The sequence below is a fragment of the Synchiropus splendidus genome, chromosome 19 (genome assembly GCF_027744825.2).
Source record: "Synchiropus splendidus isolate RoL2022-P1 chromosome 19, RoL_Sspl_1.0, whole genome shotgun sequence".
Lineage (NCBI taxonomy): Eukaryota > Metazoa > Chordata > Actinopteri > Syngnathiformes > Callionymidae > Synchiropus > Synchiropus splendidus.
The window spans coordinates 13227403-13240057 of NC_071352.1; the positions used below are offsets into that span (position 1 = coordinate 13227403).

General features: G+C 45.8%; 3 protein-coding genes across 3 annotated transcripts; 2 read left to right on the forward strand and 1 right to left on the reverse strand.

The window, feature by feature from the left end:
• Positions 1 to 1536: 1536 nt before the first annotated feature.
• On the forward strand, positions 1537 to 6148 carry hapstr1a (HUWE1 associated protein modifying stress responses a). The gene is made up of 5 exons (XM_053852527.1): positions 1537 to 1924; positions 2896 to 2976; positions 3288 to 3355; positions 3436 to 3646; positions 4144 to 6148. Exons 1-5 carry the CDS (start codon positions 1729 to 1731, stop codon positions 4455 to 4457), a joined length of 870 nt encoding a protein of 289 aa, XP_053708502.1. The 5' UTR covers positions 1537 to 1728; the 3' UTR covers positions 4458 to 6148.
• A 1323-nt stretch (positions 6149 to 7471) lies between these two features.
• dctn5 (dynactin 5) lies at positions 7472 to 10119 on the reverse strand. Its single transcript, XM_053852528.1, has 6 exons — positions 9913 to 10119; positions 9708 to 9776; positions 9521 to 9639; positions 9310 to 9421; positions 8610 to 8712; positions 7472 to 7839 (listed from the first exon to the last, which is right to left on the reverse strand). Exons 1-6 carry the CDS (start codon positions 9958 to 9960, stop codon positions 7742 to 7744), a joined length of 549 nt encoding a protein of 182 aa, XP_053708503.1. The 5' UTR covers positions 9961 to 10119; the 3' UTR covers positions 7472 to 7741.
• A 192-nt stretch (positions 10120 to 10311) lies between these two features.
• Positions 10312 to 12052, forward strand: ndufab1b (NADH:ubiquinone oxidoreductase subunit AB1b). Its single transcript, XM_053851207.1, has 4 exons — positions 10312 to 10526; positions 10950 to 11066; positions 11129 to 11216; positions 11301 to 12052. Exons 1-4 carry the CDS (start codon positions 10359 to 10361, stop codon positions 11390 to 11392), a joined length of 465 nt encoding a protein of 154 aa, XP_053707182.1. The 5' UTR covers positions 10312 to 10358; the 3' UTR covers positions 11393 to 12052.
• Positions 12053 to 12655: the final 603 nt, after the last annotated feature.

Sequence of the window (12655 nt, forward strand, 5' to 3'; positions counted from 1 at the left end):
TTAAAAAACAGCCAAGCTAGAAATAATCAATAAAAATAGATTAATTCATCAAGTAATGCAAGATCATTTTATTTCCATCACACATAACAGTATTGCATTTGTAAAAATAATGACTAAAACCCACCCATGTTGGATTAAAACACTGTAAATCATTTGTTTACTTACACTATACACTAATGTCGTTTTGAAATAAACTTAAATATAACCAACGATAGCCAGGGTGAGTTCTGGGGGCCATTCATAAGGGCCAGTATCCATGCACACATCTCTAAATTTTGTGACTGTTAAAGAAACATTCTCCATAAGTGGTCCAGCTGCAAGCATCATCATAAGACCTATCACATCATTTGGGATGTTCAGCAGGTTCCCGCTCCACTACACAATCAGTTTTCAAAGTCTGCTCTCACTGAAGGCCATCCATCTCCTCACCGTGCCTCACCTGCAAGATCACTATCCACCTGCAACTATCATGTTCTTCTTGATGTGTTAAAAAGTTTGATATCGTATTAAATTTCTTCAAGTGATGCATATAAATGTGATGAAGTTGTCAGTCAGGGATCTTCACCTCACACATGGCCCCCTTCAAGAGTTGGACCCCACGTTGTACCTTTTATACTGAATCATAAAATTGAGCATATAGTGGACGTTTCTGATCGGTCATTGTTTTTATATATATAAGTAAAATATGTGGAGATGCAAAATGTTATATTCCATGCTTTTATAATCTATTTTTTCTTCATATTTTTTCACTTTTTTTGTCTGGTGATTGCTTGACGCGGTATCAGTCAGCAGCAGTGTTGTGAAGCTCAGAATGTCAACATCAATATACCGTTATTTCCTCACTGTTGAACTAATAAAGGTTATCGTTCTAAAGCTAAAACCTAAGAATGAAATGCACATAGTTTTTATTTAGTGCATAGTATGATACACAATATCTAAATATAATCAAAATTCCTAGTTACTGTATTTGTATATTACTATACCTATTTTAGACGTTGAATTGCTCTGTATGAATAAACTTTTCTTTGTCGTTGGACTATCTTTTAGCTTGTTTGACTGATCACCATTTTTGCCTAGTCACCTAGCAGGTTAAAAGCTGTATAATGTACCTGAAATAGCCATTTTTCCTTTGAAGACACAAAAACAGTGCTCTGTGGTTTACGGGCCAGCGTCCTGGTTCCTTTTTGGCAGCCTTTATAAATAATTGTATTCCCTCAGCCACAGCTAAAAAAATATCTCTCAATGTGTTTTGAATAAAATATAATAAAATTAATATTATAGTATATTTTAAGACGTTGCTATATTCTTAACGTCTAGATTCATATTATTCTGGTAGCCCCCTTAGAAATCGGGACTTTTCGCAGGTTTCTTTGTGGCACATTATTTGAGTGACGGGATAAACATCCAATGACATTTCAAGCTCAAAGTTTAAACCCAGCCTTAGATGTCGACTAGTCCAATGAGCGCCGCCGTCTTGCGTAAAGGGGCGTGTGTGAAATTGAGTTGTGAATATATATACCTCAACGTTGGCATTCAGTAAAAACACTTAGCTCAGCTTAGCTTCGTGGATGGTAGCGACGACACACCGCCGCAACAAAAACTCTTCAGAAAATAGTAAAAAGGGAAAACGCTAACTATAATCTATCGATCCACGTTTTCAACATCGAATACCAAGGTTCTGAATATTCGGAAAGGGGCGTTTTTTTTTTATTAGTTTTTGATAATTAAATGGAGGAGAAGAAGGAAGACGGAGATTCGGAGATACAAGAACACGGACCGGAGCACTGGTTCTCAAAATGGGAGCGGCAGTGTTTAGCCGAAGCCGAGCAGAGGGAGCCCAGCGAAGAGGAGGCCGACAACGACCAGGATAAACTGTGGCATCTTTTCCAGAACTCCGCTACCGCCGTGGCTCAGTTGTACAAAGGTTAAGGCCGGCACTTTTTTTGTCCAACCAGTGACGTCTCGTTGCACCTTCCGCTTGCTCAACGATCGAGTTATTGTTTCGGAGTGTTTACGTGAACTACACAACCTTCGCTCCGACCGAATGCTAACCGTTTCGTTAGCCGTTTCCGGGGAGGGTTAACAGCTGATTTTGCAATACTGGTTCGCGTAGACTTGTGGAGACAACCGTGCCCTAAACTTTACCCGATTGCTGAAACTTGTATTCAGTTTAATAGATTAAAAATGGTTTCTGAATTTGCTGGTTCTTATAAAACGTTGGGGGCCAGTAAACTGGCTTGTTGACACTTGGTCCAAGCAGCTGCTAGCTAACGTTAGCCGGACTAGTTACAAAATGGCGATGGCAACAACAATTGTATCTACGCGACATTCCACGATGACAGGCTCCCAAACGCTCCTTTATATCTCCCTCGGTGGGCTTCAGTCGAGTTTGAAATACACCATGCCCCCGGTTATTTTCAGTAAATACTCAAGCGCGACCGGGATGTGTTCGTCCTCGTATTTAATCACAAAATGGCGTGGATTAAAATGCTTCGCTGTGCTTTTTTTTTTTTTACTATCCTCGGACGTTGAATAAACATCACGGTCCGCGGAACTTATCACGGTGCAATTGCTGTGCAACTTTCCTGCTGAGAGGGCAGTTAAGTTGTTGTGTCGGTGCTTTCTGAGCTGACCATGAGCGCCGGCTGACAGTTATTTTTATGCCCAAGTCTGTCTTTGCAAAATGGCGAATGAAAATGATCTTAACTTCGCCCCTGTACAGCAGTTGAAGGGGGTGTCCTCTCTCTCTCCCCCCACAGCAGTTCAACTTAGCCTTCTTTCACGGGGGGGGGGGGGTTGTTTATTCATTTGTGTCTTTGTTGCATTTCCAAGAGTCACCACGGTTATTTTTTTTAGTATTCACTACATGAACTTGGTTGTGTTTCTCTCTCACAGACAGAGTATGCCATCAGCAGAGCTTGTCTTTGTGGGTGCCATTTCAGAACGCAGCCACGGCAGTAACCAACCTGTATAAAGGTAAGATTTGACTCTTTTGTGTTACCACACGTGTGTCTTTGTATTTACAATACAGTGCTTATGTCTGCAAATTCTGTGCAAGAAAACAAAATGTGTGTCATCTGTTCCATCTACTAGCATGTTGGTGAAAACATCTGGTCCAAATATGTCAAATACAAACAAAGATCTAGCACAAACCATGTGAAACTGAAATCAGAGAAGTCAAGGAAAATCACAGACGCACCTTACTCTTATGCCACCTCCAGATTGTTATAGTTCGGCTTGTGTGAAGTGTGAACTATGAATACTATTGTCTTTTTTTTTTAATACAGAAAGCGTAGAAGCCCATCAGAGAAGCTTTGACCGAGGCATCCAGATAGGCCACCAACGACGCAATAAGGTGGGTTCCGTCCCGTTTGTGCCTCAAAAATATGAGTTTACGGTTCATTCATGTTAAATATGGATTTTGTCGAATTGCAGGACATGTTGGCCTGGGTGAAGAAGCGCAGGAGAACCATCCGCCGGGAGGATCTAATCAGCTTTTTGTGCGGCAAAACGCCACCTCACAGGAGCAGCAGGGCGAATACAAGGTTGGCCATGGTGGCCCCGAGCCGTGCGAATTCACCTGCTGATACTGGCTCGTCCGTAGAGGCAGACCTGCAGCCCTTTAGGGAGGCCATCGCACTGCATGGTAAGAGAGATATGACTATCATACATAGCTCAGGTCACCTCACAGCTCCCCAGCATGATAAGAAAATGCATTTTAAACTTGCCAGAAGACCTATATATTGGTGCTGTTCCTTCCTTCCTTGACGTTTTTCTAACACAGAGGGCTCCCATCCTGTGTTTCACTCCATCGTAACACAATTCACCTACACTCGGGACACGTGATCTGTGTGAAAAGCTAGTTTTATTGGTATTCCTGGCGCTCTGCTAGAAGAGTGTTTGATTTTACAGGCCACGTCTAGGTGTCAGAGGAAAGGTATTTGCAGGCTCAAGTTACAAAAATGTTCAGTCTGAGTTTCAAATAACTACTGGCGAGGAACTGCTTGATTAACCGGGCTGTTTTGGTGTAGCGATCGCTGAGGCTCTTCTTTGTTCTGCATGTATTTGGTACAGAACTGTGTTGAGGCAGTTCTGGCAGATCATTTGTGCTCAGCCTAACCTCGGTGTGTTGTCTGGACTTAGGTCTGAGCGGGGCCATGGCTAGCATCAGCGTGCGCTCTGGCGCTCCAGGGTCGCCCACGCACGTGAGCGGCAGTAGCAGCAATGGAGGCGGTGCCGGAGGAGGCTCCTCCGGGTCGGGACTGGTTTGCCGCAGCAGGCGAAATGGGCTCCAGGATGTGGACCTGAACACTTTCATCTCGGAAGAGATGGCTTTGCATCTGGACTCCACAGGCTCCGCCACAGCCGGAGGAGGCGGGACCCGCAAACGGAACTCCACCCAATGTAGCGATGTCATCACAGACTCCCCGACTCACAAACGCAACCGGATGATCTGAAGCGCAGCCTCGCCGCGTGTGTCCAGGCTTGTGAGTGGCAGGACGGAGAGGCGTTTGGAGTTCTGTCCTATGTCTCCTATTCCTTTGAAACGTTGAATCACTAATCTGCAATCATACGCGCGTGCGGATGACTGAGCCTCGACGACAGGCACACACACTTATCAGACATCGCTCGCTTGAGAAGGAGACCACAAAGACGGGGGTGCAGTCTGGTTTCTCAGACGGGTGAAAAATGAACTGTGCTGCTTGAAAAGTAAAAGCCACTCTGCCCATCTGTGCCCTTCCTTCCTTCCTTCCACCCCCCCAACCTCACCCTTCCTCACCCACCACCTTAATATGGAAGTGAGGGCCACGATAAATCAATGGAGTTGCTCGCCAAATTCTGGACTCGATGTACGCTGTCACAAAACTTCGCAACATCTTTCTGTTACTTCGCAACGTTTTATTCTGCTAAAGGCTCGCGCTGTTCCTCGGCGTCAGGGTTGAAGCTCAACATTTGTTGCCACTGCTTGCTGCGGTGACGGCCAAAGTGTTGTCTGCCATCTGCTTTTTGTTGTTAAGAGTTGGCTGCCGTTTGGATTCTGATGAGTTGCAATAATAATTTGGCACTTTGCTTTCACCACTGACTTGGCAAACAAATCAGCTCTTCCACTTGAAGTAGCAGCTGGTGAGCAGGCCTCTTGTTGAGGCCTCAGACCTGAGCAATAGAGCGCTCCCGCACGTACACTACTCATAGCCGGATATCCCGTCGTCCTCCTCCTCTCTGAAGACACCGCAGACGGCTGACCGGAACACACAAGTGCAGGAGGATTTGATGGTTGCAGTGAATGTTGGGACACCTCAGGAGCGAAGGAATGGGTGGATTATTATCGGGGTCAGACGCCTGTTCATTCTTGTTGCCTTTCACTTTTCGGTCAGGGAGACACGCGCTGTGTGGGGATATCAGTCAAGGGAAGACCTCGGACCGACATGAGCCACGTCCACCTGTGTGAGGCGGCGCACTGTCATGTGTTCGCTTCCGATTGTTTCCATCCACAGCTCTGTTTTCATGGTTCTGTTCAGTGGTTTGACGCATGCTTTGGTTTTCTTCTGTTACATTTTGGTCACATATTTCATTCTCATGAAGTGAATGGCAGCCGGCTCGAACTGCAGAGAAATTGGGAAGAAAATTTGGGTTTTTGCTCTTCTTCTAAATCATCAGTTTATCAGCAGGACCTTTTTGTTTATTGTTGGACATTGTGGATTCCATCTGGTGCCAGACTGATGCCGGATCAGCACCCTCTTTCTTAGTCTTGATTAAATCGGAGCGAAGCATGTGAAGTATTTTGATTCCTTCAACAGAAACCTGGTTATGTTTCAACCCCGCTCCCCCACATTGGCCTCACACTTCGAACAAATGGGGTGACTTCAATTACACCAGTTCATGTGGCAAAACCTGTCAAAACGCGGTGCTTGGAGGAAGTTGAAATTCTGGGCCCAAAGTGGCCACCATCAACGGTCCTGCTCCTCCTGACCGAAACTGCTACACGTATGTCTGGAGCCAACACTTTTATCAGCTGTTTCCTAACACTCTATTTGTTTTAAAGTAATACATGGCTAATCTATATACTTAACATTATTGTTGGTATGATATGTGGTTCACATTGTAAAAGGAAATAAAACTATTGAGTTGCTGTTTGAGAGATGGTGTGGTTCTTCACCAGAAACTGGTGAATCATTTTTATTCCAGCAAACACTTGGCATCGCTTGTGTCCAACAGAGGGATCTGGGCTAAATGAAGATTGATATCTTGGATCTTCCAAATGTTGCTGCAGATGGAAGGGATTTTTGAATTGAAGAAGGGCAAGTGGATGCAAGTTTGCACTTTAAGGAGAGAAAAAAAAACCCAGATTCATTGGTGAATGACGGTTTGTTTATTGAGAATCACAGACCTCCAATGAATAAACAAGATGGAGAAAACGTGAGCCGAGCTGAGTTCTTAAAAGTCCTCCACGCAAGACTGAAGATGATCATGTCCCACTGAGTGCCTCCATCTTGACTGAACATGGAGTGGAGAATGATCTCACTTGCGAAAATAAGAAAGAAAGGACAGACTCCTGGTGGTGCTCAAGCATTTCTCCATTTTTTTTTCTTGAGAAATGATGTCGTAGGACGGAGCAGTTCTGCTGAAATGTATATTGATGTGTGACAGGGCATTTTTGTTTATTTGGGTACATGAGAATCATTGCCCCTCCCGCTCGACCTCGTGCAGCGTGAGACAGGTTACACGGTGTGAAAGCGACCCCCTCCACTCATAGTGTCATCATCCATGTGTACATGTTTTATAGGGATCTTTTTTTAAAACTATTTCTATGCATTATCATTATTGTTATTATTATATTATTATCATTATATTATTATTATTGTTTTAATCCACTTATTTAGTTGGATATATGCAACTGGTTGCGAGTAAAATGCAATTAAAAAGGGATTCGCAAAATATAATGCGACTTGGTAAAATATATTCTTTATCAAAACCTGTTCAGCAAACAGTCCCAATTTCCTTTTATCGATACGCACACAAATCCACCTGCTCCAAGGGTAAAAACATTTTTTTCTGTTTTCTCAGGTTTATCTTAATGCTTATTTTCGCTATTTTTGGAAAATTCGACAGAGAGCAGGTGGATGGAAACCCCCACTTGCGATGACATTTTTCTGGCTGGAGCACCTGAATGACTGTGCACGTCCCCGAAGGTGTTTGTGATGTCAGCTCCTCGTTTGAGTCAGAGGACTGGCGCACGTGGACAACCAGCAGGCGATAAAACTCTGTGACACATTCAAACTCCAGATTCAATTAAAAAAAAAAAGCTCTCGTCAAATATTACAGACCTCAACTTGAGAGCGTTGATGCGCCACCAGGGGGCAATAGAGGGCAGTGACTGATCCCAAGGAGCCAAAGGACCAGTTAAAGTGTTCTGAGAAGTCGTGTTGCAGCACTTTCATGCTAAAATCAACCTTAACTTTTGATTGCCCTGTGTGTGACATTAAAGTCAATTTTATTGAAATAAAACTGAATAGCTTAAATATTGTTTACAAGGTCTGAAGCAGAAAACAAAATCAAAACAGGCTTTACAATGATAATAAAAGTACGGTGAGGCTGTCGTCTTCATTAAACTTCACGGTCAGCTGCAGCAGACAATCACTGAGTGTTTTGGTCCAAATCTTCCAACGTGACTGTAGCTCACATCAATTTACGTGTTATCAATGAGGTGAGTGTTTCAGTCCTGGTCCTCCAGGGACAGCAATTAGATCTGGCTGAGGGGCAGGAACTTCTGGTAGTAGCTCTTGGTCACGTCAATCATCAGATCCTGTGTGCACTCTGGCAGCTCTCCTGAGAACAGACCTGGGGGGCAGAGAGGACAGCAGTACAGCCATCATGTCACTTGGGATTACAGGGGTGCCTCGGTTCTCCACCACAATCCGTTCCAGACGGCCGTTCGAGAAGCAATTTGTTTGAAATCTGAATGGGTTTTTCCCATTGCAATGAATGGAAAAAGAAAGAATGCGTTCCAAGCCTTAAACTAGTCTTTTGTAGGAGTGAATGTAGAGTGTCTGCTGCAGGTGGCTGTTCCTCTATGTGTGTGGCCGCTGCATGTGGGAGGGGTTGCCGAGTGAGTGACGTCTCTCCAGAAGTGAAGAGGTGCCCGGTGCGTGTCCAGCTCTGAATGTGCGCTTCTGTGCAGTTTGGCTGTGACAAAGTCATAAACCAAGTCACGCTCTGTCCCAGACTCGCCTCATCTCTGTCCCAGCTCCAGCCCACAACAGGACATCAAACCCTGGAGTGAGAGTGAGCACCTCCCCTGTGACACTCTACCACGGAGTGCGGAGACAGGAAAGGTTTTACACCTCAGTATGAAGAAAAAACACTCAGTAAATGGAGCTAACGGGACACGTCTGCATACAGAGGCTGCGTTATACACAATAACAAAGCGCGTCGTGGGTCAGCTGATCAGTCCGCGCACGTTATGTTTTCCAGCTTTTTTCAGAGGCGTTTTGGATTTTCGTTTGAAATCTGAAGCAAAAAAATCTCGAAATTTCTGTTCGAACTCCGATTTGTTCGAAGTCCGGGACACTGGAAAACCGAGGTACCACTGTATATGGTTCAGATCTCACCTGGGCATCCAGAGAAGACAGTAAAGGGAGGCACCACAGTCTCAGGGGGGAGAACAGTGTTGTCTAAGATTTTACAACAGTCTTTAAGCACACAGCGTCGACCCTGCAGGCACAGAATGAACAGCATTTACAATACAGAAATCCGTCTCAGCTATTCTGTCTTCCACCTTAGAACTGTTAGAGAAAAGAAATCGGCATTTAAGGAACACATTTGAGAATGGTGTTTTTTTTTCTCTGCCTCCACACAGGTGATTAGAAGTGAAACGTTTTTGAATCTGTAACATAAAAAAATACTACTGTCCATTCAAAGATTTCTTGCTGCTTCAGATGGTTTTGAAGCAAAACAGGCTTCTTCACGTTTGCTACTGTTTTAGGGAAACGTTTGTGTGCGACGCAGAAACATTCCACGCTAAGCCAACTGTACTTAAAAATATTGCGGCATACGACATTTATGATAGTGCTTCTTTATGTGCAGGAATGTGAACAAAGAACTGAAAAGGACTGACCAGTATGTCGCATCAGAAGCTGAAATACTCACAATAGGTGAGATGTATTTTGCAAAACGTAAACATTAAATCAGTGTTATTCGTTGTTCTTGACTGCATCTGCCAAGCAGCCCGCAGCGCTCAGCAGAACATGACGGTCATGTGATGCTCCACTGCAGACTCCCACAGGGACTGCTCGCATGTCGTCTACTCACTATGACACAGTTCTTTCCGATGTGGACATAAGAACCAATCTGCGCTGCGTTGACCACACAGTCCTCCTCGATGAAGACGTGGTCACCGATGTGGAGCGGGAAAAAGGCCACTCTGGGGAAGCAATAAAAGCAGGACGCTGGTTAGAAATAACATCACTGAAAATACGTCTTCAGAGCACAAATAATTCCTGTCAACAAACTGTGGACGCACCCTTTACTGAACTTCTTGAACGGGGGTCGAATGACACTTCTGCTTTTGACAACACAGTGTCTCCCCACCCGGACGTTCGCCAGGTCTCCCCTGATGATGCAGTCATTCATCACAATAGTCTGGAGAAAAGCATTATATATATATTATAAAGTGTTGATGACAACAAACAGCGTCGACAGGAACCTACTTTTCCATTCAATACGATGTTTTGACTTCCGCACAGCACCGACTGTCTGCTCACTTTGTTCCCGGAGGCCTGAAACAAAAGCAAATTCAAGATGAAAAACAGTGAATATTCAACAATCGAGCGGCGAACAAGCAATAAACGCCCAACGCCCAGTTAGCCACACGGCTAAGCTTCTAACGAGAGTGGGAGAAATCGAGAACACTACCGTTTCAATGTACTCCGCTTTGTTGTAGAGTATTTCAGAAAGCTCCATCGCTGAGAGTTTGACAGCAGATACGTCGCGCGAGCTTAAACAACACAGCTAACCGTGAAGCATCTGTTTATCGGTGCTCTGATCTCCGCTCGGGAGGGAGTCAGTACCAGGCGCGACTAATCGAGACCGAATCGTAGATATATTTTCACCTTGATTTATCTACCGTTTCAGGGTTTTTTCTGACTGAATAATGTTGGAATACACTATAGTAACATACGTAACTTAAATAAAACATGAAAATAAACAATAAACCGTCGAGTTGGTGACAACATGAGCGCAAAATCAAAAGTTTTTTACTGTTAAAGCCACTTTGAGACTGCGCATGCGCGTCTCGGAGCCCTTGACCTCGCACCGTCTTCCCGGCGCATGCTGGGAAACAGCACTCACTTCTCTCCGTCATGGCGGCCCGTGTCCTGCAGCAGTGCGTCCGATCCCTCGCTCGGCCCTCGCTCCGGCTCCTGCCGGCTCAGGTGGCACCCAGAGCCGTAGCTCCGGCAGCAGCGGCGCTCCGGCCTCTCTCCTCCGCCGCAGACAGCCGCAGGACGCGGTGGCTGACGCGGAGCCCGGTGAGTGTTGTGGCCTTCTGTTTCCTTGCGGTGACCTACCGACGTCTTTCACGCTGCTCACCTCTAAACACTCGCTATTGCCATTCGTGTTGTCTGGCGCCGTCTCTGATGACATGTCACCTAGTATGCATTGACTTTCTGCGGTGAGATTTCAGAAATATTCCCAGAAGAACAGCGGTGTTTGGCTCGTTAGCCTGTTAGCTGCTTGTTCAACTCGCGCGACTCTTGAGTTTCAATGAAACGCTGTCCGTGTTCATGTCAAGGTTTCTACTCTGAGGATGTTGGTTCACATCTTGACCACTTGTTGAATGTCCCACTCGTGGTCAGTGGTCCGGTTTTATCGGAGGAGAACCGTTGTGATCACTCGTCTCAGTCCGAGGTGTCTCCGGACGTGTCTGAACTCCTGGTGTGGTGCCTCCTCAGGTCTGTCCCGGAGTTTCCTGCCGGCTGTACGGACACCTCCCTCCCCTCACTCTGGAGTCCATCAAAGAGCGAGTCATGTATGTGCTGAAGCTGTACGACAAGATCAACCCAGAGGTGGTGAGTTTCTCCCCGTGGCTCGTGTGAAGGTCTCCCGCGCTCTGATTTCCTCTCCTCCTCAGCTGCAGGCCTCCTCCCACTTCATGAAGGACCTGGGTCTGGACAGTCTGGACCAGGTGGAGATCATTATGGCCATGGAGGACGAGTTTGGTGAGTGTCGTCACGGCGACGGAAGTGCGCAAGAGTGATGCGAGATGAACATCGGTGGTGAAGTTGGTGTCCTGCTCCTTTCAGGGTTCGAGATTCCTGACGCAGAAGCAGAGAAGCTGATGACTCCCGAGGAGATTGTACAATACATCGCAGACAAAAAGGACGTGTATGAGTGAGCGAGGTGAGTGTCGCTCCGCCCGCGGCGCCACTCCTGCCGCCCCACCGCCACCGAGTGTCTCCGCCCACAGCGAAAGAACCAAGATGGACGCCAGATCCCCCCCTGTTGAGACGGCGACTTCAGTTTCCTGTTTGTATTTAAATATGTTCGGAGATAAAACATTAAATGATGTATTACAGCTGGCTTCCCCTGCAGCGCACCCATGTGTCATCTCTCACAAATAGAAAAATAAAGAGACTCGTATGTCTGTCTGGTTCATACTGCTGTGAACCTAGATTTGGAAAGAGACAAGGACTGGGATGGAGTCGGCCGTGAAGGAGGCAGACATTCGTGCTTCTGTAGGTGTCGTCTCTCCAAACCTTTGCAGTGATCAGGACTAGACTAGGACTTTTTCTTTTTTAAGCACTTTTCTACTGAAAATTAAATTCACATCAGTCATCTTCAGTTAAAGTGACATCGACATGATAGGACTGCAGCAACCAGTTAGTTTTCCATCAAATAGTCAGTGACTTGAGGGAAGAAAAGTCTAGGGATCCAGTGAGTGCACTGTGAGGCAGCTAAAAAACAGTCACTTGACTGTGATCAACTACTTCACCCCTATTGAACTGTGAACATGACAGTTACTTGACACAACAAAAACAAACTTTGTCGAGTGGACACATTTCAGGAGAAGAAAGGCTTTCCCTGGTTCTCATCTCTGGAGCTGCTCTGACTTCAACCGGACCACACCTGCACTGAAACACACGTCCCTCCATGACCGGCTCCTCCTCACTGCAACTTGATGCAGGTTCCAGCTCGACAACATCAGAAGGACATGTGACCTCCGACCCCAACAGTCTGGTCTTCTGTCTTTCCTCCCACTGTGTCTTCGTCATTGTTCGTCCCACACCGATTCCTATCAGAGCTACCGACTCTCCTCTAACTGCCAGGATCAGAGGACTTTGTCCACTCCATCTTTGGATCTTCTGCCTCAAATTAAAACCACACATGTATATTATATCTGGAGTCGACCAGTCTCCAGCTCCATTGCACTTGCTGTTTTACAGAATATAAGTCAGAAGGTGAGGTGTTTAATTTACCCTCCGACTCAGGGGTGTTGCAGTGAACTAAAGTAAAGTGAGAAGCAGCACCAGATGGGATGGCTGTCACCAGATGGGTTGAATCTTCTTTTCCTTCTGGCTTCTCCCTTCAGGGGTGGCAACCGCAGATCCTCCTCCTCCATCTCACCCTGTCCTCTGCTTCTTCTTCTCTCAAACCTCCA